Raw genomic sequence first — 26504 nt, 5'->3', positions numbered from 1 at the left:
CAGAACCATAAAAGAAAAGATAGGCATATTTGATTATAAAAACTTCTATATGGCAAATGGTGACAAAATAAAGTCAATAGACAAATCACAGATTTAGGATAATATTTGCAATGCAAATAACTATCAAAGAGTTAATGTCTATAATATACCAAGAGCTCTTACATATTAACAAGAAAAAGACAAACAATCCAAAGGAAAAATAGGTAAATGTACAGATCAACTGTTGACCAATAGACATAAGATGCTAAAAATAACCAGTAGCAAATGAAATACAAATTAAACTAACAGCAAAGTACAAAAAATTACATAGGGCAACACCTCCTAGTAGTGGAAGGGAAGAGAGAACCATAGCAAAGAATCCTTTCACACACTGTTAGTGGAAATATGAATTGTTGCAGTCATTGAACAACAATAGCCAAGATATATTGTTCAATTGCAGGACAGTGCGTATAAAGACAAGAAAACAGAAAAAAGATGGATGAGACAGAAAGAGAGATGAGAGATAGTTGAAGGACAGAGGGAGGGTAGAAAGGAGGAGGGAGAGAGGAGGTGAGGTAAGGAGGGAGAAAAGGAACAATTAAATCAATTTATGTGCATAAAGTTACATAGAATATCTATGTAAGGGTACCAAAGACATTGTTAACGGTGATGGCCTCAAGGGAGGGAATCTGATGGCTAGAGTAGGGGGCAGGAGAAAACTTACATTCCTTTGTTTATCCTTTTGTATCTTCTGAATTCAGTACTACATGCTTGTTTTGTCTGTTCAAAAAATAATAATATTAATCAATTAACTATTTCAGTGTTTGTTCAACAACAAAAAAGAATCAATGGATAAAAATGTATAGCCTAATATTTTTGTTCCTCTTTTTATTTCCACATATTGTTAAAGTGAAAATATGTGTAGCTGTTTGAGTTGTTGATTTTATGTTAAATCATGAAAGCAACCTGAAAACACGTACTAAAATAATGAAAACTAGTGGATTTTCTAAAGGTTGCCATAAAAGTGTTGGAAAATTTCCTGAGCGCACAGTCCAATATTCCGTGGCAGACACTGCGCTACCTGATTGGGGAGGTGGTTTACGGTGGCCGGGTGACTGACAGCTGGGACAGGAGATGTTTAAACACCCTTCTCTACAAATTTTGCAATCCTGAAGTGCTGAAAGATGACTTCCGTTTCTCTACTGATGAGGTAAGAAAAGGATTTCATTTCTTAACATTACTTGATTATTTTTTAACTAAATATTGCTGCATTATTTAAAATCTGTATTTAACGTTCACTTTTTTTTTAAGATTTATTTATTGATTGGTTGATTAATTGATTGCTATGTTGGGTCTTCGTTTCTGTGCTAGGGCTTTCTCTAGTTGTGGCAAGCGGGGGCCCCTCTTCATCGCGGTGCGCGGGCCTCTCACTATCGTGGCCTCTCATTGCGGAGCACAGGCTCCAGATGCGCAGGCTCAGTAGTTGTGGCTCACGGGCCTAGTTGCTCCGCGGCATGTGGGATCTTCCCAGACCAGGGCTCGAACCCGTGTCCCCTGCATTAGCAGGCAGATTCTCAACCACTGTACCACGAGGGAAGCCCCCTTAATGTTCACTTTTAATGGCTGTTATTAACTTTCAGTATTACAAAAGTAAATTGCCATTACTCTACTAATTACCATTTCGTCTACCCATCCATACTCTCAAGACCCTCCACAGGGGCACAACCTGGAGTCTACAGTATTAAATACAGCATTATGCTGGCCAGTAAATAAAAAGAATGATAAATGGTTCATGCCCTCCAGGAACCTAGAGTATAAAATACAGAGCACAAGGAAGCAGAAGAAAGCTAACTTGTATTGATCTGATCCACGCTTGTCAATTGATGTCTGTTTCTCATTTAATGCTCAAAACAACTATGTGAAACAGATGTTATCCCCAGTTTCAGATGAGGAAACTGAGGTTCTCAGGGTGCAGCCACATACAGTAAGGAGAGCTGGGATTCAAGGATTTTACCCCAACCCCAAGCACCCAAGAAGATGCAATTCTGCATCTTCCCTTGTCCTCTCTCTACTTAGTGTTTAAATTCCATCTAGACCTCCATCTTTGTGGAGCAAGAAACTCCAGTTTACACACAGCAGTTGTGCCCCTGGCAGATGGTTGCTAGCAGAGGCACAAATCCTGCAGACCTCTGGCCTGAAAACGTGGAGGGAGGACTTGACATCAGTGTGATGGGTGGGAATTTGCATAGGGGAGGTGATGGAAGATGAGAAGGAAGACGACGCCATCTGGGTGAGCATTCCTGTTAAGGCAGGAAAAGCTAGAAGTTGTTGCTTTTAAGATTTCCATTCTAAAAAACTGTTTAACGTTTTAGTTGTTTAGAGTCTAAAGTCAACCCTTAAGGTAAAATTATCCTTGAAAATCTTTCAAATGCAAAAAAGAAAAAAAGTGCAGTGGGCATGGTTTTTGTATACAGGCTGTTACTTTGAGTATGCACAAGAGAATAAGAAATACAGTAACATGCAGCATACAATTCCATTGGCAGAATTCTATCAGACTACAGAATGGGATTCTGAAACCGTATATTTCAGTTACTTAGTTGCTTTAAACATTGGCAATTTTATGACAGTTCCAACTTGCCACCTCTTCCTGTTCCTTGTCAAAATCTTAGTTTCTGCAGATAAATTTTTTTATCAATGATTCTGCTTGTTAGTTGATGTTTCCCTGTGGCCCTCATTAATTGGTCAATGTTTTCCTTGAAGATATCAAGAAAGCCACTTCTACCCACTTTCCTGGCCCTATGAACATTTGTCTTCTTTGTCAGTGATCAGTTATTCTTTTTTTTTTCTCTCTAACACTTAAGGCCTAGGACCAGACATGACACAGAATGAGTATTCTGTACAGTGTTCTATTAGTCAAGCAACCACAGAATCAGATAGAGAGGAGGAGAGTTAAAGAATTTGGCGCAAGGTTTTTAAACTTTCAGAATCCACCCTCTAGCCACAAATGTTTTACATTCTTTCCATATGCAAAATGCTCACCTCCTCTCAGACACCTGCAAGTTCTCATTTCATTGCAGTGTTAAGGTCAAGGATCTTGTGAGGTCCTGGAGCAGATGAGACTCTTTGGTGCAGGTCCTTGGGTGTAACTCCTTAAGTGGTTCCTCTTCATATGAAGATCTTTGAATTAAAGACACTTGATCTGGTCCAACCACCACCATATATATCACAGGGAGTGATGGGAGAAGCATAGGACTGTGCTTCCATGGACATTTCCCTTCAAAGAGGGGAAAGTGGAAGGCACGTAGCCCTCACTAGTCCACAGAAATTCTGAAATCCAAATGGGTAAATGTTGCAGTTCCTTGATTAGGACTCAGTCTTACTTCCTGGGAGGACTCAGAGGCTCTTGCCTCCCTCCACTGGGATCTTGGTTCCACCCTCTGAGTTAGCCTTCCAATTCCATAGGAAGTAGCCCATGTTTGCAGCTAAATAGTTTTCTCAGCTGCTTCCTGTCTGTAGTTGTACTTCCTATCTGAAGTGCCCTCTCTTCATGTTTTACTGTCTCTGTTCCTTTTAGTCCAGGCTGATACAATTCATTTTTAAACACTGTGGGTTCCTTATGAATCGATTTATAATCTAATAAACAAAAACTGCACCAACATATATCCTTGGGGCAGCGTGGCTGCATTGTTCTGGCTCAAGGTTTCTCGTAATGTTACAGTCAAGATATCAGCTGGGGCTGCTGTCGTGAAGGCTTAACTGAGGCAGGAGGATCTACTCCCAAACCCACAAGCTCATATGTTGGCCAGAAGTCTTAGTGCCTCAACATTAAGGACCACGGGGCTGCTTGATTGTCCTCAAAACATGGCAACTGTCACTCCCCAGCGTGAGTTAACTAAGAGAGAGAAAAGAAGCTGCAGTGCCTTTTAAGACCTAGTCTCCAAAGTCCCACTTTAGGGAGAAATGGGGAGATATTGGTCACGGGGTACAAACTTTCAGTTATAAGATAAAGAGGCTCTGGGAATCTAATGTATAGCGTGGGACTACAGTTAATAATGTTGCAGGAAGGGGGACCCCTTCCAGGGCCCGAGAGTGGGCTCTTGTCTAACACTCAGAAATGAATTATCGAGGAGACACACGTGCTGACAAAGCAAAAGACTTTATTGGGAAGGGGCGCCCGGGCGGAGAGCAGCAGGGTAAGGGACCCCAGGAGAACCGCTCTGCCACGTGGCTTGCAGTCTCAGGTTTCATGGTGATGGGGTTAGTTTCCAGGTTGCCTCTGGCCAATCACTCTGACTCAGGGTCTTTCCTGGTGGTACCGCACATCATTCAGCCAAGATGGTTTCCAGCGAGGAGGACTCTGGGAGGTTGGTAGGATATATGGACTGGAATCTCCTCTCTCCTTTTGACCTTTCCTGAATTCTTCCGATTAGTGATAGCTTGTTAGTTCCGTGTTCCTTACCAGGACCTCCTGTTGTAAGATGACTCACGCTAGTGGCTGCTATTGGGCCTGGCCAGGGCGGGTGTCTTCAGTCAGTGGTTCCCCTAACAATAATACTGTATTGTATACTTGAAATATGCTAGAGAATATGAGGTGATGGATGTATTAATTAATTTGATTGTGGTAATTATTTCACAACATATATTTATATCAAATCATCATGTTATACACCTTAAATATATATATATAGTATTATTTGTCAATTATACCTAAATAAAGCTGGGAAAAAAAGACAGAGGGTAGAATAATATATACTTTATGAGCTGAATTTTTTTAAATAAAATTTGATTTTAAAGTTTAAGAAAAAAAAGTCCCACTCCATCCCTTCCATTTTATTTCTGTTTGATAGAAGCAGTCGCTCAGTCCAGCCTCCAGTCAAGAAGAGAATTAGACTCCATCTTTTGAAGGGTGGAATGTTAAAGAACTTGACATATTTTTAACCAGCACAGCCACATTTATCATTATCACTTAATGGTTTTTGAAGCCATATTTTTTCCTAATTAGTTGTGACCTTGGGGATCAGCCAAAGGAATAACTGCTCTTACAGAGCTTTTATCCAATCAGTACCTAGTTATAACTTATCAAGTGGGAGATATAGCTGGTAAACAGGAAGAAAGAACTTTTTGTTTCCCTATTAGATAACTTTTTAATTTATTTTACTTTATTATTTTTTTGCTTATTTATTTTATAACTGGAAGTTTGTGCCTTTTGACCACCTTCACCAGTTTTGCCCACCCACCCCCCATCCCCTCAGTGGTCAGTTATTCTTAAGATAATTCTCATGTTTCTTGTATAGGTTTTACCAAAGTAAAATGATTTGTTAAACTTGATTGCATCCATTATCTGTGGGTGTAGTTCATTGAGGCAATGGGTAGTCAGAATCACGCTAGCCTTTGAAATGTGTTTTTTTCCTTTCTTTTTTTCTTTCTCTCTTTTCCCAGTGAGAAAGTTATATGTGCCTATTATGCAACTGCACTTTACAATATAGCCCAAATGCAGCTTTTGACAGAAGTGTCTAGAATATAGCACCAACAAATAAGAATAAAATAATGTATAAAATTTCATGGAGAAATATCATCTTCATACATTACGAAAAGTAAATATGTAGGCAAAAACTAACAGTGTTTAAATTTTCACACATGTCAGCCAGTGCCAAAATCTGGAAGCATGAAGGGTTACATACACATTTTCCAGTCCTTACCTGACGATGACCCTCCTGAGCTCTTGGAATTACACCCTGAGACCACAAGGGGCTTCAGGGAGATCCAGGGCCAGAAGTTCATTGATAAACTCATTGCCATGCAACCAAGACCTACCACAACCGGCCTCATGTTCAGGTAAGAACGCACTAGGAAAAAATATTAGGTGAAAATTATTAAATATCCATTTGAAGAGATACAGTATAGAACTTATAGAAAAATACAGTCTAAAAATACAGAAACTAAATTCTCCAAATGACAGAGAAGCAAGTTTATACACATAGGAGCACACACACACATATATATGTAATTATTGATACCAAGCATGTAGTAGGTTCTCAATAAATATTTGTTGAGTGAGTGATTGAATTGTACCTGATGAGTGGTGTATTTTAACTGAATTTGTATAAATGTGAAATGTTATACTTACTTCTACAGGACAGGAAAAAAATAGCCATCATAATAAGTAAGAGGACAGTGCAGTCAAGAGGAGCTGGCCCTACTTTTAGACACCTATGTTGTAACCAACATATTGTAACCACCTTCTATTAGCTCTGTATCCAAGGTCACACTGCCTCAGTATCCTTATCCTGCTTATCCATAAGTGGAGATAATATCTGTCTGCCCTTCAAGGCTATTGTGAGGTTTAAATGATGCAGCACATATCACCCAAATTTTCAGGGCCCCTCAGCCTGTGACTATAAAATAAGATCATGTTTAATGCCAGAACTACATGGCTTAAACCCCCAATGGCTTGACTGCCAAAGGGATGTTCCTACTCTTCCTGCCCCAACAAAGTGTGTTCCTGCTATTTCTAAACATCTCCCAAAGTGGTCATTCATATCTGCTCAGGAAGAAAGTAACACACACATGCACACTTCTGTCTCTGCTTACCCTGTTATGTCTGGGTTCAAATCCCAGCTCTATCTATCACTTGACTTTGTGAACTAGGGGAAGTCAATTAAGTTTTTCTGTCTCAGGTTCATCACCTTTTAATCAGAGATAATAACAGTACTTTCCTCACAGGGCAGTGTTAAGAATACAGTTGTTTCCTTATGCATTTAAGTTCAGTGTAGAAATCTAGTTTTTCAATTTATAAGCCCAACAAACTATAACACTTTTTTTTTTTTTTTTTGGCTGCATTGGGTCTTCGTTGCTGTGTGCAGGCTTTCTCTAGTTGCAGCGAGGGGGGCTACTCTTTGTTGCAGTGCTCGGGCTTCTCATTGTGGTGGCTTCTCTTGTTGCGGAGCATGGGCTCTAGGCACGTGGGCTTCAGTAGTTGTGGCACGCAGGCTCAGTAGTTGTGGCACACGGTCTAGTTGCTCCGCGGCATGTGGGAACTTCCCAGACCAGCGCTCGAACCCATGTCCCCTGCATCAGCAGGCAGATTCTTAACCACTGCGCCACCAGGGAAGACCAACAGTCACTTTAAAAAGGCTTTGAATAGTGTTTGGTTCCATTTATAAACTTAAACACTTTCAAATATATTAACATTCATTATAAAGTTAATATACTTCAGCTATCTGGCTGCCAAAACTTTTCAAGCCTTATAGTAATTCTTATAAATATAATAATTGAACAAATAAATATGACAAGTCTTAAATTTTCCCATATTTTTCAATATGTTATATCAGTTAAGCTAGATTTCAACTTAAAATCATAAATTTAAACCAATTTCTCAATTATCTGTTTTAAATTGGAGTCACAAGGCTTTAAGAGCCCCAGTTCTCTTAAATGTAACAAATATTTAAAATACCAACATGTATAGATTTCTCAACACAAAAAAATTTTTATGATGATTTTGATTCTGTTAACCCTATCTATATCTAATTCTAAATCTTCCCAGAATTGAAAGATGCTTACCAGGGACCAATTTTATCGCTTTCCATGATTTTTGAGTTTGCCTTCTCAGTTTGCTTGAGGCTGAAAAAACCAAGCAAATAAACTAAACAAAAAAGAGATTTTAACCAAAACATGAATCCATTCTTGGCAACACTCACAGGATGCTTTGAACCTTGTTTATAGTTGTCCTTAAGATAATAACTCAACAACTCCATAAGGTGATGGTCGTGACGCCCACATCACCCTAGTTTCCAGTTATACATTACCTAAGAGTTCTGTGTACTCATAGATCAGATTTTACATGTCTTTACCTACACATACATGTACATTTTTTTCCACTTACCTCTAAAACCTCTGAACCCACTGAAATCCTGCATTCTTTTACAGTCTTCCTGTCTCTTTGGACTACACAACTCATATTAAAATGACATCTGATTGGATTCTGGCTATGGCTTTGGCTGGCTATTTGGTCATATCTTCCAAGATCATTCTACTGACACAAAATAAGATCATCGAACTCTCATTTCACTGACGGAATGAAAATATACTAATCATCCGTGACATAGAAGGAAAGCTGCACATGTAGACAAAGAAAAGTACCCAACTGGAAATCCCCCAGTATGTCCCCAGAATATCAGGTTCAATTTCCTTGCAGGCCCTACACTTCTAAAGGTTAATTCTGTACTTTTTTTTCTTTTTTCTTTTTTTTTTTTTAAATGACGTTGACAACAATGCTTTTTCTTGGCCGCACCACGCAGCATGTGGGGGGTATTAGTTCCCCCACCAGGGATCAAGCCTGTGCCCCCTGCAGTGGAAGTGCAGAGTCTTATCCACTGGACCACCAGGGAAGTCCAATTCTGCACTTTTAGCATTCAACAAATACACCAGTAAGAGATGAGATGATTATTAAGGAATACTTTTAATAAGCAAACCAAATATGTGTATTAATGTCCCTTTGGTCATTTTGGGAGGGTATTATTATCACAGTTATGCTGCCTTTGCTCAAAACCTATTAGAAACTTGTCTGTGGGCTTAAAAGCTTTTGCAGAGCAAAGGAAACTACAAACAAGATGAAAAGACAACCCTCAGAATGGGAGAAAATATTTGCAAACGAATCAACAGACAAAGGATTAATCTCCAAAATATATAAACAGCTCATGCAGCTCAATTTAAAAAAAACTAACAGCCCAATCCAAAAATGGGCAGAAGACCTAAATAGACATTTCTCCAAAGAAGACATACAGATGTCCAAGAAGCGCATGAAAAGCTGCTCAACATCACCAATTATTAGAGAAATGCAAATCAAAACTACAATGAGGTATCACCTCACACCAGTTAGAATGGGCATCATCAGAAAATCTACCAACAACAAATGCTGGAGAGGGTGTGAAGAAAAGGGAACCCTCTTGCATTATTGGTTGGAATGTAAATTGATACAGCCACTGTGGAGAACAGTATGGAGGTTCCTTTAAAAACTAAAAATAGAATTACCATATGATCCAGCAATCCCACTACTGGGCATATACCCAGGGAAAACCATAATTCAAAAAGACACATGCACCCCAATGTTCATTGCAGCACTATTTACAATAGCCAGGTCATGGAAGCAACCTAAATGTCCACTGACAGATGAATGGATAAAGAAGATGTTACTCAGCCGCAAAAAGGAGTGAAATTGGGTCATTTGTAGAGACGTGGATGGATCTAGAGACTGTCATACAGAGTGAAGTCAGAAAGAGAAAAACAAATATCGTATATTAACACATATATGTGGAACCTAGAAAAATGGTACAGATGAACCTCTTTGCAGGGCAGAAATAGATACACAGATGTAGAGAACAAACGTATGGACACCAAGGGGGGAAAGTGGTGGGGGTGGGGGTGGTGGGATGAATTGGGAGATTGGGATTGACATGTATACACTAATATGTATAAAATAGATAACTATAAGAACCTGCTGTATAAAAAATAAATAAAATTTAAAAAAGAAACTTGTCTGTGGGACTTGAAAGATCTCTCACATTCAAGGTAATGTCTTCAGTGGAAGCAAATCTTTGCACTTTGAAGATATATTTGATTTTTGTAATCTTTTGATCTTTTGAATCATTTGAAGCCATGTTGGATGAATTCCACTGAGTAACCCTACTTTAAAGTCAAAAACAAAGTGTAATGACAAAGTTAGCAAATGTATTATTTCATGTGAGTTATAAGCTGTCTCAGAAGCAGCGCTATGAACCTAAATACACACCTTATCACCAGATTATCACTTACTTTGAAGGACAAAATTCATTTGGCCGTGTGAAACCTGGGATGTTTGCTGGAAAACCAGTTCCTACTAGTATAGAGAGTAACAGAGAGAGGGAACTCAAAAGAGGTGGGCCCCATTCCCTCCTCATCCACTGTTTAGGGAGGTTCTATCACTCCCTGAACCCTGGTTTCCTCATCTGTGAAAGGATTCCAAAGAGCTCCTCCAGCTCTAGTGTTTTTGTGACTTTGCTTATATCACCCCAACCCATACATACACTGTTCTTCTACCACCACCCACTGAGTGTGTTACCAGGAAACCCTGTGTGTGAACACAGAGGAATTTGACACGCAGTTGAATAACCTATAAAGCTACTGAGGCATCCTCTGTCTGGTTGCCTCCTCTTTTCCATTTCAGTCTTGGTTCTTCCTTCATGCAGATGCATTTGGCCAAATAGTTTTCAAAGAAATCTTAAGAAAACTTTTAAAATATGTACTTCCTTGCAAATGTCTGAAGTGCATTGGACCGTTTTCTCACCTGTAAAGTGAAATGAACTCCGTGGTCTCTGTAAGTCTCCATGGTCTCCCAATTGGGTATTCTTCTTTCTCTACATGTCAGCTTTCCTTCTATGTCACAGATAGTATATGTTCATTCAGTCAGTGAAATGAGAGTTCACTGGTCTATTTTGTGCCAATAGAATGACCTTGGCAGCTATGACCAAATAACCAAAGCCATAGCCAGAATCCAATCAGATGTCATCTTAATGTGAGTTGTGCAGTTCTGTGGTTCTGTGAAGCTGTGTTTACCTTCAGATGGGACCTAAATAGAGGGTTCTCCCGGATTAGACAGGTCTGTATCTCCTTTTTCTCTTGATTTCTTTTTCAGTCGGGAGCAGAGTGAGGATGAGCTGGTGATGGAAATTTTATCTGACGTGGTAAAACGGCTGCCACTATCTGTGGAGAAGGAAGAATGTGCTGGAACTCCAAGCACGTTGAAGTGCATCATGTTCAGCCCCATTTGGGAGTCTTTTAACAAAGATCTCAAAGGTAAACATGGGCCATGAACTTCTCCCCCTCACCCCAGTCTCCTCAGAGAAGGACTGTGGCATCAGGAGGACAAAAGTTACGGCAGAAGTAAAAAGGCTGACATGAGATGGGAAAGCTAATGCCCTAACACCCTCTTCTGTCTCCAAGTTGGAAGATGAGGAGCAGAGGAGAAAAGGATGGGGGCGGATGGGGGGGGGTGGTGGTGGTCCATGACCCCAAGACAAAAAGTGAAGAAGTGATAATGTAGCAAACCAGAAAGGAGAGACTCTGCTTGAGAGATTCCACAGAGCTTCTAGATCTCTGTACTTTTTGCTTCTTTGCCTTCTGGAACAGCATTTTGGGCAGGGAGGTTTAGATGGGCCCTCTGATAGGAGAGGTCCTGAGTCTACAGAACCAAGGGGAGGGAGGGAGGGCAGGTCCAGAGGAGATGAGCAAACCTCATTGTCCAGAGTTAGTTTCATGCCCAGCTATTTGCCCTGTTACATTTTCAACATCCAGATTTTAGCCCTTTAAAAAGATTCATTTTGGAGCCAAAAGTTGAGCAATAGTCTGTCGAAATAGTTATTATGGTTAAGTCTAGATTAATGGTGGGCAAACTAGGGCTTGCAGCCCAAAGCCAACCCACTGTTTGTTTTTGTACAGCCTACAAGCTAAAATGGTTTTCACACTTTTTAATGGTTGGAAAAAAAACAAGAATAATATTTTGTGACACACAAATATTTTATGTAATTCAAATTTGAGTGCCCACAAATAAAGCTTTATTGGGATACAGCCATGATTATTTGCTTTCACATGTCTGTGCCTGCATCCACTCTACAGTGGGAGAGTTGAGCTGTGACAGAGATAGTACAGCCCACAAAGCCTATTTACTAACAAAGTTAGTAAATAGAAATATTTACTAACTGGCCTTTTGCAGAAAATATTTTTCAACCCCTGGACTCAACACATGAAACTCCTTTAACTTCCAAACCTATATCTCTCCAAGTAAAGCCTCATTATATCTGAAAGATAGCACAATTTCATCTCTTTTTTAAATCCAGGCTATGATCCCCTCATCCACTGCGTCTTGCTAAACTTTTTGATCCAAGAAATTGAAAGATTTGATAAGTTATTATCGATTATACATAAATCTCTGAAAGATCTTCAACTTGCTGTAAAAGGAGAGATCATCCTCACCCAAGAATTAGAGGAAATATATGACTCTTTTCTTAATACAAGAGTGCCAAAATTGTGGCAGGTAAGCAATTATCCTTTCCTAGTCACTGGCTTGATTGAAATAAATGTCCCAGTTCTAGGGAAGGGGTAAGTTAACTATGGTATATCCACATGATGAAATATTATGTATCCATTAAAAGATGCTGACATACTTCTGGTGTGAGTATGTATTAATAAAATCTCTTAGAGGGCAATTTGGCAATTCTACTTAAATAAATTTATCTAAGAGATGTTTATCACAGGGCTATTTATAATAGCATAAAGCTGAAAACAACTTGAATATCTATTAACAGGAATCTGGTTAGATAAATTAGGAAATATCTAAATAATAAGGTATGTGCTGATATACTGGAAAGATCTCTAAGATGTATTGTTAAATTTTTTTTTAAGTTTTAGAACAATATTTCATTTTTAAGGATTATAAAAACATATATATACTTCTATAAAACACATGCTTGCATAAGTGTTTATAAAAACACATATGTTTTAGATTCAAGAAACCCAAGTTAAAATTTTGGAAAAAAGCCAGCAGAACTGGGCTGACAGCCCATTCTGTCCCCACTAGGGCCTCCAAGAGGCTCATCAAGGGAGATGGGGCTGAGGACAGGTCCACAAGGAGAGGACAGGCCTGGTAGGGGCCAGCTGGTACCCAGCACCAAGGTGAGCTCAGGGCCCAGGTCAACTCCAAGGTCAGGTGGCTGCAGGCCCAGGTCTGCTGGGAACCAGGAACTGGAGGGAACCAGGAAGCTGTATTCAGTGAGACGGGGGGTGACGGGATGCAGCTTGTGCAGAGGGCTGGCGGCTGTAAAAATTTCTTTTGTAAAGTAGGAGCTGGGGGTGATGTGTGTACTGGCTGCAAAATTCTGGCCTCTCTTGCCCCTGTTGCCCCCTGGCAATAAATTGTTTCTATAGGCCAAAAAAAATTCTATAGGCAAAAAAGAAAAAAAAAGATCCTAAGAACATATCCAGAATGCAGCCCAAAGAGACTAAGAATGGAAAATATGAAAGAGCTATTGATTCACAGAGGGCAAACAGACTGTCCAACATAAGTTTGATTGATGTTCAGAGGGGGAGAAGAGAGAGGATAAAGCATAGGCAATAATTAAAGGAGTAAGAGCTGAGAATTTTCCAGAATTGATAGATGCAAGAAGTTCAATGAAACCCAAGCATTATACAGCTTTTTTAACTTATACATGGATACATCCTAATGAACCTGCAGAAAATCAAAGAAAAAATCTTTTTAAAAGCAGCTAGGGAAAAAAAAAAGGTAACTTTCAAAGGAATGGAAATGGTATCTTCAGTGTGTCAAAGGAAATGAACTGTTAAACTAAAATTGTATATACAAACTTTTGTTTCAAAAATGAAGATGAAATAAAACAGACCAAAAAGAGAAAAAGCAGAGAGAGTTCATCATTAGCAAATGCTAAGGGAAACCCTGAATGTCCTTCCTCATTTCCATCAGGCAGGAGGAAAGAGATGAGGGGGAAACTCTGAGATGTGAGAAGGAACGAAGAGGGGAAAAAAGTAGTAAATGAGATGGTAAATAAATTCTGACAAAAATAAAAAACAACAGCAATATTAATGTCCAGTGGGATTCTTTTTTAAAGAAGAATAGAATATTGAACATTTTGAAATGGAAAGACCAAGAATAAAAACAGTCAACAATACCATATGAGCCAGGGTTGGGGAGTATATGGACTTTTTAGGTCTTAAGGAAGGAAGTTAAAAGTAATAATAACCCATAGACTTTTACAAATTAAGTATGCATGCTGTAATTTTTAGGGTAACCACTAAAACAATTGAAACAAATCACATAACTTCCACAATTGCAGAGGAGGGAGAGATGCTTGTTATATTGTTTTGTGACTAAAGAATTTTTTAAAAACTCAAAATGGCATATACAGTATTATCTCAACTACATAAAAAGTATGTAAACCCCTGCACATGAGTATCAATAGACATGTACAGAAATATTCAGAACATCATTATCTATAATGGTAAAATGCTGGAGACACAAATGTGTCATCCACAATAGGATGGAAAAATACATGGTATATTCATACATTACACTATACAAGTAGTGAAAGTAAATGAACTACAGCTACAAGCATCAGCAGGATAATGCTTACAAATAATGATGAAATCACACACACACGGTCACACACAGTCAATCCTCATTATTCGTGAATTACATCTTTGTGAATTTGCCTACTTGCTAAAATTTATTTGTAACCAAAATGTATGCAGACACATGAAAAGATGCTCAACATCATTCATCATCAGGGAAAAGCAAATCAGAACCACAATGAGATCTAATTTCACACCCACTAGGATGGTTAGAATCAAAAATGCAGATAATAATAAACATTGCAGGGATACAGAGACATTGGAACCCTCATATACTGCTCATGATAAAATGATGTAGCTACTTGGGAAAATAGTCTCTAAGTTTCTCAAATAGTGAAACGTAGAGTTGCCATTTGACCCAGCAGTTCCAATCCTAGGTATATTCCCGAGAGAAGTTAAAACTGTACCCACACAAAAACTTGTCATGATTGTTCACAGCAACATTACTCATAATAGCCAAAAGATGGAGGCAACTCAAATATTCCTGAAGAATGGACAAAATCCTGATGAATAAATTGTGTGTGAATTATATCTCAATAAAGCTATTTTAAAAACCTATGGTAGAAAACATACAGTTTAGAGAAAGCAATGACAATTATAATACTTAAACACTGAATGCAAACTGTGATGAAAATTGAGATGTTGTGTCTGCAAGCTTCACACACTTAGAATCGTAAGACTTCAGAGCTTGAAAGGATCTTGGGGATCCTCTACTCAAATACCCTTATTTTACAGATATGGAAACTGAGGAACAGAGAGGCTTCATGACTTACTAAGAAAGCTAATTAGTGAAAGGGCTGGGAGTCACATGAGTTCAAAGTTAAGTTGGGAGAATATGACCCAGTTGGAATCTTCTAAGTATAGTTACATGTGGCTGAGGTGAAGGCATACCTGACTGAAAAGCAAGAGCTGAAATTAGCCAGGGAGAAATGTCTGGCTTGGACAATTCGGCAGTAGTGACATTCAGAGACAGAACAGGCAGAAACAGAGGCTGTTTGAGGGCAGATGCTGACATCCTGTTTTGGACATGAAACATCTCGAGGAGCTAGAGGGGCTTCCAAGTGAAGCTATCCAAGAGAAAGTGGGTAAGAATGCAAAGCAAGATTTTGGTATCATCAGCCTAGACAAAGTAGTGGAAACCACAGCTGTGGATTAGATCTGAGAGAGAGAATGTAAAGTAGGGAGAGAAGAAGGCTGAAGGAGTTCTAGGCAACACCACCTTAAAAGGAGGGAAGGGGGGCTTCCCTGGTGGCGCAGTGGTTGAGAATCTGCCTGCCAGTGCGGGGGACGCGGGTTCGAGCCCTGGTCTGGGAGGATCCCACATGCCGCGGAGCAACTGGGCCCGTGAGCCACAACTACTGAGCCTGCGTGTCTGGAGCCTGTGCTCCACAACAAGAGAGGCCGCGATAATGAGAGGCCCGCGCACCGCGATGAAGAGTGGCCCCCACTCGCCGCAACTGGAGAAAGCCCTCACACAGAAACGAAGACCCAACACAGCCAAAAATAAAAAAATAATAAATAAATAATAAATTTTTTAAAAAAAAAAGGAGGGAAGGGAAGGAAAAGAGTAGTCAAGGAATGAGACCTAAGAAGTAGAGAATTCAAGAGAAAATTAGGATTGAGTGTGGACACAGAAGCCAAGGCAAGAGAGAAGGAGGAAGTAATCAACTTAGTCAAAAGCTGCAGAGAATACAAATAAGACAAGTGGGAGAGATGAGTATAGGGTGGGATCATGAATACGGAAAGTAGAAGGTCACTGATGACTTCTAACAAAGACACCAAATGACAATAGGTTTGGCAGGCAATGGGAAGAGGGGACAGGAGTCAATGAACTTCTTCAAGAAGCCTGAGTAAAGAAAAGAAGATCAAGCCTAGAGAGCTACAAGGGGTCTTTTTTTTTGCCTCCCTTGCAACAAACAAGTAGGGTTTTTTTTTTTTAATTTTATTGAGGAAAAATTGACAATTATAGTTGTATATATTTAAAGTGTACAACATGATGATTTGTTATACATATACATTGTAGAATGATTACCAAGATCAAGAAAATTAACACATCCATCACCTCACATAGTTAACATAGTTAACTTTTTTTTTTTATTTATGGTGGTGAGACTGCTTAAGATCTACTCTCAGCAACTTTCAAGTATAAAATACCATATTATTAACTATAGTCACTGTGCTTTAGATCCTCAGAAGTTGTTCTTATAACTGAAAATGTGTACCCTTTGACCCACATTACCCCATTTCCCCCTCCCTCCCTGCTTCTGGCAACCACCATTCTACTCTGTTTCTGTAAAATAGGCTTTTTTATTTTTAGATTCCACATGTAAATGATACATACAGTATTTGTCTTTCTCTGTCTGGCTTATTTCACTTAGCATAATATCCTCCAAATCCATCCATGTTGCCACAAATGGCAGGATTTCCTTCTTTTTTACGGCTGAATAATATTTGATTGTATGTATATACCACACTTGCTTTAGCCATTCATCTATCAGAGGACATTTAGATTGTTTCTATATCTTGGCTATTGTGGATAACACTGCAATGAGCATGGAATTGCACATAATCTCTTCAAGATACTAATTTCAATTCCTTCACATTTATAGCAGTCAGATTGCTGGATCATATGGGAGTTCAATTTTTAATTTTTTGAGGAGCCAACATTCTGTTTTCCATAATGGCTCTACCATATACGTTCCCACCAACAATTTTTAAGGGTTCCCTTTTCTCCACATCCTCACCAAGATTTGTTATCTCTTGTCTTTTTGATAATAGCCATCCTAACAGGTGTGAGGTAATATCTCGTTGTAGCTTTTATTTGCATTTCCCTGATTATTAGTGATACTGAACACCTTTTCATGTACCATGTATTGTTGGCCATTTGTGTGTCTTCTTTGGGAAAATGTTCTTTCAGATCCTTTGCCCATTTTTTAATCAGATTGTTTGTTTGTTTGTTTGTTTGTTTTGCTGTTGAGTTGTATGAGTGCCTTATATACTTTGGATATTAACTCCTTATCAGATAGACAGTTTGCAAATGTTTCCTCCAATTCTGTAGGTTGACTTTCAATTTATTGATTGTTTCCCTTGCTGTGAAGAACCTCTTTAACATAGTTCCACTTGTTTATCTTAGCTTTTGTTGCCTCTGCTTTTGGTGTCTAAGAAATCACTGCCAAGACCAAAATCAAGGATTTTTTCCATATGTTTTCTTCTTTGAGTTTTATGGTTTCAGGCCTTACATTTAAGTCTTTGATCCATTTCAGCTGAATTTTTGTGAGTCTGGTTTCATTCTTTTTGCATGTAGATATCCAGTTTTCTCAACATTATTTACTGAAGTGACTATCCTTTCCCCATTTCATGCTCTTGGTGCCCTTGTCAAAAATTAGTTGACTGACTATGGGAACTATCCTAGTGCTCCAGTGGTTAAGACTCTGAGCTTCCAATGCAGGGGGCGTGGGTTTGATCCCTGGTCAGGGAACTAAGATCCCATATGCCATGTGGCGCAGCCAGAAAAAGAAAGTAAAAAAAAATTAGATGACTGTATATGCCTGAGTTTATATCTGGGCTCTCTATTCTATGTGACTATTTTTATGCCAGTACCATACTGTTTTTATTACTACATCTTTGTAATATAGCTTGAAATCAGAAGGTGTTATGCCTCCAGCTTTGTTCTTCTTTCACAAAATTCCTTTGGCTATTAAAGGTCTTTTGTGGTTTCATACAAATTTTAAGATAGCTTTTTCTATTTCTGTAAAAACTGCCATTGGAATTTTTATCAGGATTGCATTGAATCTGCAGATCACTTTGGGTAGTATGGACATTTTCACAATACTTTCCATTTATTTCTTCAAGCTCTTTCATCAATGTCTTACAGTTTTCAGTGTACAGGTCTATCACTTCCTTAGTTAAATTTATTCCTAAGTATTTTATCATTTTCAATGCTATTATAAATGGGATTGCTTTCTTAATTTCTCATTCAGATAGTTTGTTGTTACTGTATAGAAATGCAACTGATTTCTGTATGTTAATTTTGTATTTTGCAAATTTACTGAATTCATTTATTCTAACATTTTTTTGGTGGGATCTTTAGGATTTTCTACATATAAGATTATGTCATCTGCAAACAGAGACAATTTTACTTCTTCCTTTCCAATTTGAATGACTTTATTTCTTTTTCTTGCCTAATTGCTATGACTATGACTTCTAGTACTATGTTGAATAGGAATGGTGAAAGTGGGAGTCTTTGTCTTATTCCTGATCTTAGAGGAAAGGCTTTTAAATTTTCACCATTGAGTATGATGTTAGCTACAGGCTTGCCATATATGGCCTTTATTATGCTGAGGAACATTACTTCTGTACATAATTTGTTGAGAGGTTTCTTTCTAAAATTTTATTTTATTTTATTTTTTTTATACAGCAGGTTCTTGTTAGTTATCTATTTTATACATATTAGTGTATTAGTCAATCCCAATCTCCCAATTCATCCCACCACCACCACCACCCCCACCCCTGGTTTCCCCCCTTGGTGTCCATACTTTTGTTCTCTACATCTGTGTCTCTATTTCTGCCTTGCAAACCAGTTCATCTGTACCATTTTTCTAGATTCCACATATATGCGTTAATATACAATATTTGTTTTTCTCTTTCCGACTTACTTCACTCTGTATGACAGTCTCTAGGTCCATCCACGTCTCTACAAATGACCCGATTTCATTCCTTTTTATGGCTGAATAATATTCCATTGTATATATGTACCACATCTTCTTTATCCATTCGTTTCCTTAAAAAACTAAAAATAGAATTACCATATAACCCAGCAATCCCACTCCTGGGCATATACCCAGAGAAAACCATAATTCAAAAAGACACATGCACCCCAAAGTTCATTGCAGCACTATTTACAATAGCCAGGTCATGGAAGCAACCTAAATGCCCATCGACAGACAAACAAATATTGAGAGTTTTTATCATGAAAAGATGTTGAATTTTGTCAACTGCTTTTTGAGCATCTATTGAAGTGATCATAGGATTTTTATCCTTCATACTTATATTGTGGTATATCACATTTTTTGATTTTCATATGTTTAGCCATCCTTACATCCCAGGGGTGAATCCCACTTGGTCACTGTTTATGATCCTTTTAATGTATTCTTGAATTTAGTTTGCTATTTTTTTGAGAATCAAACAAGTAAGATTAAGTGTTAGGTGGTTTGTGTATTTAAGATAGAAGAGTGTGTTAATAAACAAAGGGATGGAAAATGGGAAGCTGAAGCTACAGAAAAGAAAAACTACTCCAAAAGAGCTATGCAGAGCACAGGGGCAGGAATCAACTTGACTCAGAACTGGAAGGAAAAGAGGGGAAAAAAGAGGCAATGGATGGAGATTTATAGAATTTTGTATAGAGGAAGGCCAGAAAGTTGAGATTGCTTATACTTAATGGCCTGTGAAGGTAATCTTCCCAGATAAGGGGAAAAAGATGGGTAGGAAGAGTGGTGGCAGGAAAGAAGATGGATTAAAGAACTTGAGAAAAATGATAAAAGACTAGCCAGGATGGAAACTTGCAAGTGTTTTATCCAAAGCACTTTTAAGATTATGCTGATTTGCCTTGGTATTAGTCTTTAGATTTCTCATTAAGTACTTTCAGTTGGAAAACAGCATCCTCTTGCCAAGTTATTTAACCCTGGCAATTGAGACTGTCACCAAAGTTTGCAGATATGTTCTTAATGATCCCAAAGACAAATCTTTTAAAAATTATGTGCCTGTTTCTAAATCCCAACAGAAACATGCCTACAAGTCAAGTAAACCCCTAAGTTCCTGGGTTAATGATCTCATCCAGAGGCTGAATTTCTTTAATACCGTATGTATGAAAGCTGCTTTACATTTCTTCTTCATTTTTGTTTTGAGCTTAATGGTTTTACAGCATAATTTCCCATGCTTGGCCTCTTTGGGTTCTCATAGCAACATGTGAATTTAAGCAAAGGAGGGATTTTTATCTTCAGTGTAGAAGGAGGAAATGGAGACCTAAGAAGTTGAGAGTTTCTTCCAAGGTCACTCTGCCCTAAGAGACAGAGGTAGAAACAAAACCTGGTACTTTCCTCTTTCTATTATGTTTGTGACGCTAGCAGGAAGAAATGTGAAAAGAAATAAAAAATAGTCGCATGTAATTTTTAAGTGTATTTAATACATAATACAAATAATTTGAAAGGCATGAGAGTAGTTCACACTTAAGGGGTACCTCACAGGGTATCAAACATTTTTCGAGGTGCTTTACTCATGCTAACTCAGTTCTCATAGTAACCCTATGATATGAAGTAGGTACTATTATTTATCATCCTCATTTTAGAGACGAGGAAACTGAGATACAAAAGCATGGAGTAACTTGCCCAAGGTTTCACAGCTAGAAAGTGGAAGTGTTGAGATTTGAACCCAGAAAATCTAGTTCCAAAGTCTGTACCAAACTGTCTCTTACACCACTGAACAGTAAGTAAGTGTTACTGTTTGAAGGCAGTAACTCAAAACCAATCCACAAGATTCCACAAGGCCCAGCCAGGATTCCTACTGTAATAAAAACATCCCTTATTACCCAAATCCAATGTGTTCCAGTGTTTTGTGGTCTCAAAAGCTTTAAAGCCATAGCTGGTTTTCATTAAAGTACAGGACTAGGGTCCAGAGAAGGGGGAGAGCTTGAGATGAAAAGGAAAGGAGAAATCTAGGAGAGGCTGGAAGAAATTGCTCAGATCATCTGAAAATGTGCAGTTATTATGCCCTTAACTACACCAACCTGTGATCTGCCTTCCAATAGGTATATGAGACTTGTCACAGCTTGGAAGCACTCCAGCTCATCACCTAGCCAAAACCCCCAACAACCCACTGATCAAAAGAAGGAGTTCTTTGAAGGATTTCCTGCAAGATATTGGCTCCCAGCTTTCTTCTTTCCACAAGATGAGCATGAGAACTAGGACCAGAGACACCTGGTCCAGACAAGTCTGTCTCCAGTCCCTCCACCAGCACTCCCCCATGTCTTCCTCCCCTCTAGGATTAGAGGCCCCTATGACATCCCTACCCGCCCCCCAACAGGTACCAAGACCTCTTGCCTGCACTAGAGCAGTCTCTCTTCTCCCTCCCCACCCACATCCCTCCCTCGCCCTATCTCCTCATGAACCAAAATAAACCCACATCCTTGTCAGACCTCACCTGCACCCCAGCAGGTGTCTCACTTTCTCACCTCTATGCCGTTAATTCTATGAGGTCAGAGACCAACAACACTAGATTCCTCCCAAAGGCGCCTACAGTTTAAGAGTGGACTCCTGGGGCTTCCCTGGTGGCGCAGTGGTTGAGAATCCGCCTGCCAATGCAGGGGACACGGGTTCGAGCCCTGGTCTGGGAAGATCCCACATGCCGCGGAGCAACTAGGCCCGTGAGCCACAATTACCGAGCCTGCGCGTCTGGAGCCTGTGCTCCGCAACAAGAGAGGCCGCGATAGTGAGAGGCCCGCGCACCGCGATGAAGAGTGGCCCCCGCTTGCCGCAACTAGAGAAAGCCCTCGCACAGAAACAAAGACCCAACACAGCCATAAATAAATAAATAAATAAATAAATAACAAAAAACCCCAGGAAGACAGGGAGTTCAAAAATTAGATAAATGTATTAAAAAAAAAAAAAAAAAAGAGTGGACTCCTGGAGATGGGCACCCACCCAAGGGATTGATTCTGTGCTTCAGCCACTTCATTCATTTATTCATTTAATAAGAATTAATAAATAAATGTTTGCCGGGTCCTAGGCCCCACCAGCTTGGCACAAACATCCAGCAGATATCCAGCAAGAGCCTGTTACAATAATGTATGGTTGGGGTATAATGGGTGTTGTAAAGGGGCAGCACTAGACTGTAAGCTCCATGAAGGCAGGAACCAGGTCTGTTTTTACTCCCTATTGTATTCCAAGCACCTAATGCAGCCCTCACCAGCAAAAAACTTCTCAATAAATATTCAACATTTGAAGAAAGAGCAAATGACTTTCTGAATGAATGTAAGAATAGATGAATACTCTTGGAGCCTGAAACAGGGGGACCAGAACTAAGGGTCAGGGAAGGCCACTAAGGAAATAACTTCTAAGAAGAGACTTGAAGATTGTTACCAGTTAAGCATTATCCAGGTGGAGACCAAATAAGAGGAGAGTAATTAGCACCCTTAGTACTTACTGTAGAGTACTTACCAGGTGCCAGGCACTCTTCTAAGGACTTTGGATATATTAAGTCATTCAATTCTCATGACAATCTTATGGTGTTGTTACTATTATTATCCCTATTTTCAGACAAGAAAACCTTGGCAGAGAGAAGTTAAGTAATTTGTCCAAAGTCACACAGCTACTAAGGGACTGAGCCAAGATTTGAATTTAGCCTGACTTGGAAATTCACATGTTTAACCACTGCACTAAACTGGGAATTGTATTTTTATTAGAGAGAATACCATTCAAAGGCCCAGAGGTGAGAGAGAAAAAAAGCACACTAGAGAAACCAAATGTTCATCATGACCAGAGCCAAAGACCGACAAAGGGAGAATGGTTAGGGTGAAGCTGGAGAGATGAGCGCAGGCCGGCTCCCAGGGAGCCTGCGCCCTCCAGCGGCAGTGGGAACCGCTGCCGCGCTCCAGGCGAGGAGCCCGTGGTCTGGTGGCTGCAGCATGGAAGAAGGGCGAGGCGGACTGCAGAAGCTCGGGACCGGAGTCTGGGTCCTGGTCACTTAGGCATCTGCTTTATTCTCCAATCAGAAGCTGGTGGTGACCTGGATGTGGACAGTGGTGGTGGAGTCGAAGAGAAGTCGTTGACTAGAAGGACATTTAGGAAGCAGAACCAGCTGGACTCCATGTTTGAGAGGATGGGGTGAGAGGGAGGGAGAAGCTAAGCATGACTCCAGGTTTCTGGCTTGGAAAGCTGGGTGGAGGCTGATGTCATTGACTGAAATGGGGAACTCAGAGAGAGGAGCAAACTGATAAATGAGAGTCATGTCAAGTTTGAGATGTTTGGAGAACACCAACACCATGTCCAGTAAGCAGTTGGTTTTACAGGCCTGGAGCTCAGGACATACGTCTGGCTGGACAGAGACAGTGCGGCCAGCAGTCACTGAGCACCCAGACAGGGCCGCAGTGCGACAGCTGCTGCCACAGGCACAGAGGCGGCCGAAACCCAGGTCTTGTCTCCTGGAGCCTTTAGCCTTCTGAGAGGGGCACAGAGGAGAAGGTCACTTCTCTCTGGGCCAGTAGAGATAGATTCTTGGGCCTTGAAGAATTGTAGGGAAATTTGAGAAAGATCATCTAAGGCAGATGGCTGAGCAAAGACACTAAGTCAGGCTCACTGTCTTAGTGGGTATTTCGGTAGCAGCAGAGTAGAGGAGATATGCCAGTCTGGCAGGGTGCTAATTACCCAGTTAAGGAAACTAAAATTCACTCCGTGTGCACTGGTGTGGTGGCTTCTAGGCAGAGGCATTACATGATCAAGAAGTAGTTTGAGGGACTTCCCTGGCGGTCCAGTGTTTAAGATTCCATGCTTCCACTGCAGGAGGCACGGGTCGATCCCAGGTTGAGGAACCAAGATCTGGCATGCCATGCGGGACGGCCAAAAAAAAAGAAAAAAGTAGAATGGAGTTAACTCAACTGGCAATTTATGCAGAATGGATTAAACAAGGGAAAGAGGAACTGATGGCAAGGAGAACAGTTTAGAGTTGTGTTAGGTATCTTGATATCAAATTACAGAATGTAATCCAAATTTGCTTAAGCAAAAGAGGGCAAGTTATAGGTGCATATAAGTGGAAAGGAAGCCAAGGGGGTCTGGCTTCAGGCATGGCTGGATTCAGGTAGTCAATCATCCTCCATGTCACTCTCAGCCTGCCTCCTCATATCTTAGCTCTGTTTCCACTATATCTTGGTCTCATTTTTGTTTGTTTGTTTTGTTTTTGTTTTTTTTGCTGCTGTACATAGCCTTTCTCCATGCAACCAAGGCAATAAATGGCCACAAGCAGTTTAGCAACTCCAGAGGAAAAAGAGCCTTCCTTTTCCCAATACCCATGTGTCATTTTGAGAAAGGCTCTGACACACATGGGTCTTGGCCTTGCCCCTGGGATCCATGTTTGTTGCCAGGAAGATGAGGTACTATGATTGTTGCCAAGATTGGGTCAAAAGTGGGTAAGGTCCCAGGACCCATAGCCCCTCAACACCCATATTGAATATGGGAGGGGCACTGGTCCTACAAAAGAACCTGAGTTCCCCAGGAAGCTCATGCTGCTGGCCAGACTGATATCACCAAGGCCCAAGCGAGGCAGCTGGATTTACACTCTCCTCCCCCCCAGCCCAGTCTCACACCCACCTCTTGCATTTCCTTACTCTTTCTTCTCCACTCTTCCCTTCCCATGAGATATCAATGTTGCTAATTCCCAAGGGAAACGTTGGGATGTGCACAACCCTGAAATCCCTGAGACTCACAAGGAACTTGGTGTATGTTTTTCTCCAAAGCCTTTCTTATTGCTGTGCTTCAAGACTATGGAAGGTCCCAAGGAATCTCTACAGATGACCTGACTTTTACCTATCATGTGATCTCTGACACCACTGACATGAAAGATGAGGAGTTCTCCATAATCATCCAGAAGAAACTCAGCATAGTCAGGAGAGCCTTTAAGGTACTGGAGTACTTCAAAAGTTGGAAAGAGTAATCATTCGTTCATTCAATCAATCCATCAATCAGTCCCTCAACAAACCTTCGTTCCTCATTTACCACATGCCCCGCCCTATACTAGGCACTGAAGCACGGTGCAGTCCCCATCAAATCCAAATGCCATCAAATGCCGTCTCTCCCACTCTTCTTCTAGGGGGTGGGAGAGAATTATAAAGAAGTTAAAGGAATAAAAGGTTTAAATAAGTACAATAAATGAACTTTATAACTCTCCCTGACACAAATGAAGACTGAACGCTGCTAGGTTGGGATTTGAAGGTGGTATTTCAAACCAGTGGGGCAAACCTCTCCTGAGGGTGGCTCAGCGGAACTGCCTGCCACCCAGCAACCTACTCATTCCAGAGTTCAGTTGGGTTCAAGGAGACACCCCCAGCCAGCCTGCAGTGAAACTCAGGGCACTGGGCAACGTGCTGATTATGAACAGAGGCAGTTTAGGCGGGGAGTGTGAGTGTGCAGACAGCCAGATGCCCGAGGCCACCCCCAGCCCAGTCACTCTCCCACCATTGCCCCACTGGTTTGAAGGCCATTGTTGTTGTTTACTAAACTCCAATCTGTTCTAGGAATCTATTTGTCTATTCCAGGACCAACACCACACATGTCTAGAAGCTGTAAAGTTATATGTGGAGACTTGGTAGAGCAAGTCAGTCCTCGTTTTTCCTTTTTTTTAATCAAATTTTTATTACATTTTTACTATTTTTTATTGTGGTAAAATATACATAACATAAAATTTACCATTTTAACTACTTCTTTTTTTTTTTTTGGCTGTGCTGGGTCTTCATTGCTGCACACAGGCTTTCTCTAGTTGTGGCGAGCAGAGGCTACTCTTTGTTGCAGTGCGTGGGCTTCTCATTGCAGTGGCTTCTCTTGTTGCAGAGCACTTCCTGGCTTGCAGACAGCTAGCTGCCTTCTAGCTATGTCCTCACATGACCTTTCCTTGGTGTGCATGTGTGGAGAGAGGGAGCAAGCTCTCTGATGTCTCTTCTTGTATGGACATTAATCCTATTGGATCAAGACCCCCATCCATGTGACTTTAATTACTTCTTTAGAGGCCCAATCTCTACATACAGCTACACTGGGTGTTAGGGCTTCAACATATGAATTGGTGGGGGTGGGGGGGCGTATAACTATTCAGTCCATAACACCACATTTTGTTCATCCACTCATCTGTCCATAGACACTTGAGTCACTTCCATCTTTTGGCCATTGTGAACAGTGCTGCTATGAACATGGGTATGCAAATATCTGTTTGAGTCCCTGTTTCAGTTCTTTTGGGTATATATCTAGGAGTGGAACTGTTGGATCATATGGTAATTCTGTTAAATTTTTTGAGGAAATGCCATACTCTTTTCCGTAGTGGCTGCACCATTTTGCATTCCCACCAACAGTGCACAGCGTTCTAATTTCTCCACATCCTCACCAATACTTGTTATTTTCTGGCTCTTGATAGTAGCCATCTCAAAGGATGTGAAGTGGTATCTCATTGTGCTTTTGATTTACATTTCCCTAATGACTAGTGGTATTGAAATCTTTTCATGTGTTTATTGGCCATTTGTATATTTTCTTTGGAGAAATATCTATTCAAGTCCTCAGCCCATTTTTAATCAGGATTTTTTGGTTATTGTTGTTGAATTGTAG

At 40.2% G+C, this 26504-nt stretch overlaps 1 protein-coding gene across 1 annotated transcript; it reads left to right on the top strand.

Annotated features, from left to right (window-relative positions):
- Positions 1-1177: 1177 nt before the first annotated feature.
- DNAH14 (dynein axonemal heavy chain 14) lies at positions 1178-24849 on the top strand. Its single transcript, XM_036827686.1, has 4 exons — positions 1178-1189; positions 5624-5814; positions 10649-10809; positions 24653-24849. Exons 2-4 carry the CDS (start codon positions 5645-5647, stop codon positions 24847-24849), a joined length of 528 nt encoding a protein of 175 aa, XP_036683581.1. The 5' UTR covers positions 1178-1189; positions 5624-5644.
- Positions 24850-26504: the final 1655 nt, after the last annotated feature.

Source organism: Balaenoptera musculus, chromosome 1 (genome assembly GCF_009873245.2).
Source record: "Balaenoptera musculus isolate JJ_BM4_2016_0621 chromosome 1, mBalMus1.pri.v3, whole genome shotgun sequence".
Taxonomy (NCBI): Eukaryota; Metazoa; Chordata; class Mammalia; order Artiodactyla; family Balaenopteridae; genus Balaenoptera; species Balaenoptera musculus.
Note: the sequence above shows the minus strand (reverse complement) of the source record. Positions and strands in the feature narration are given on the sequence as shown.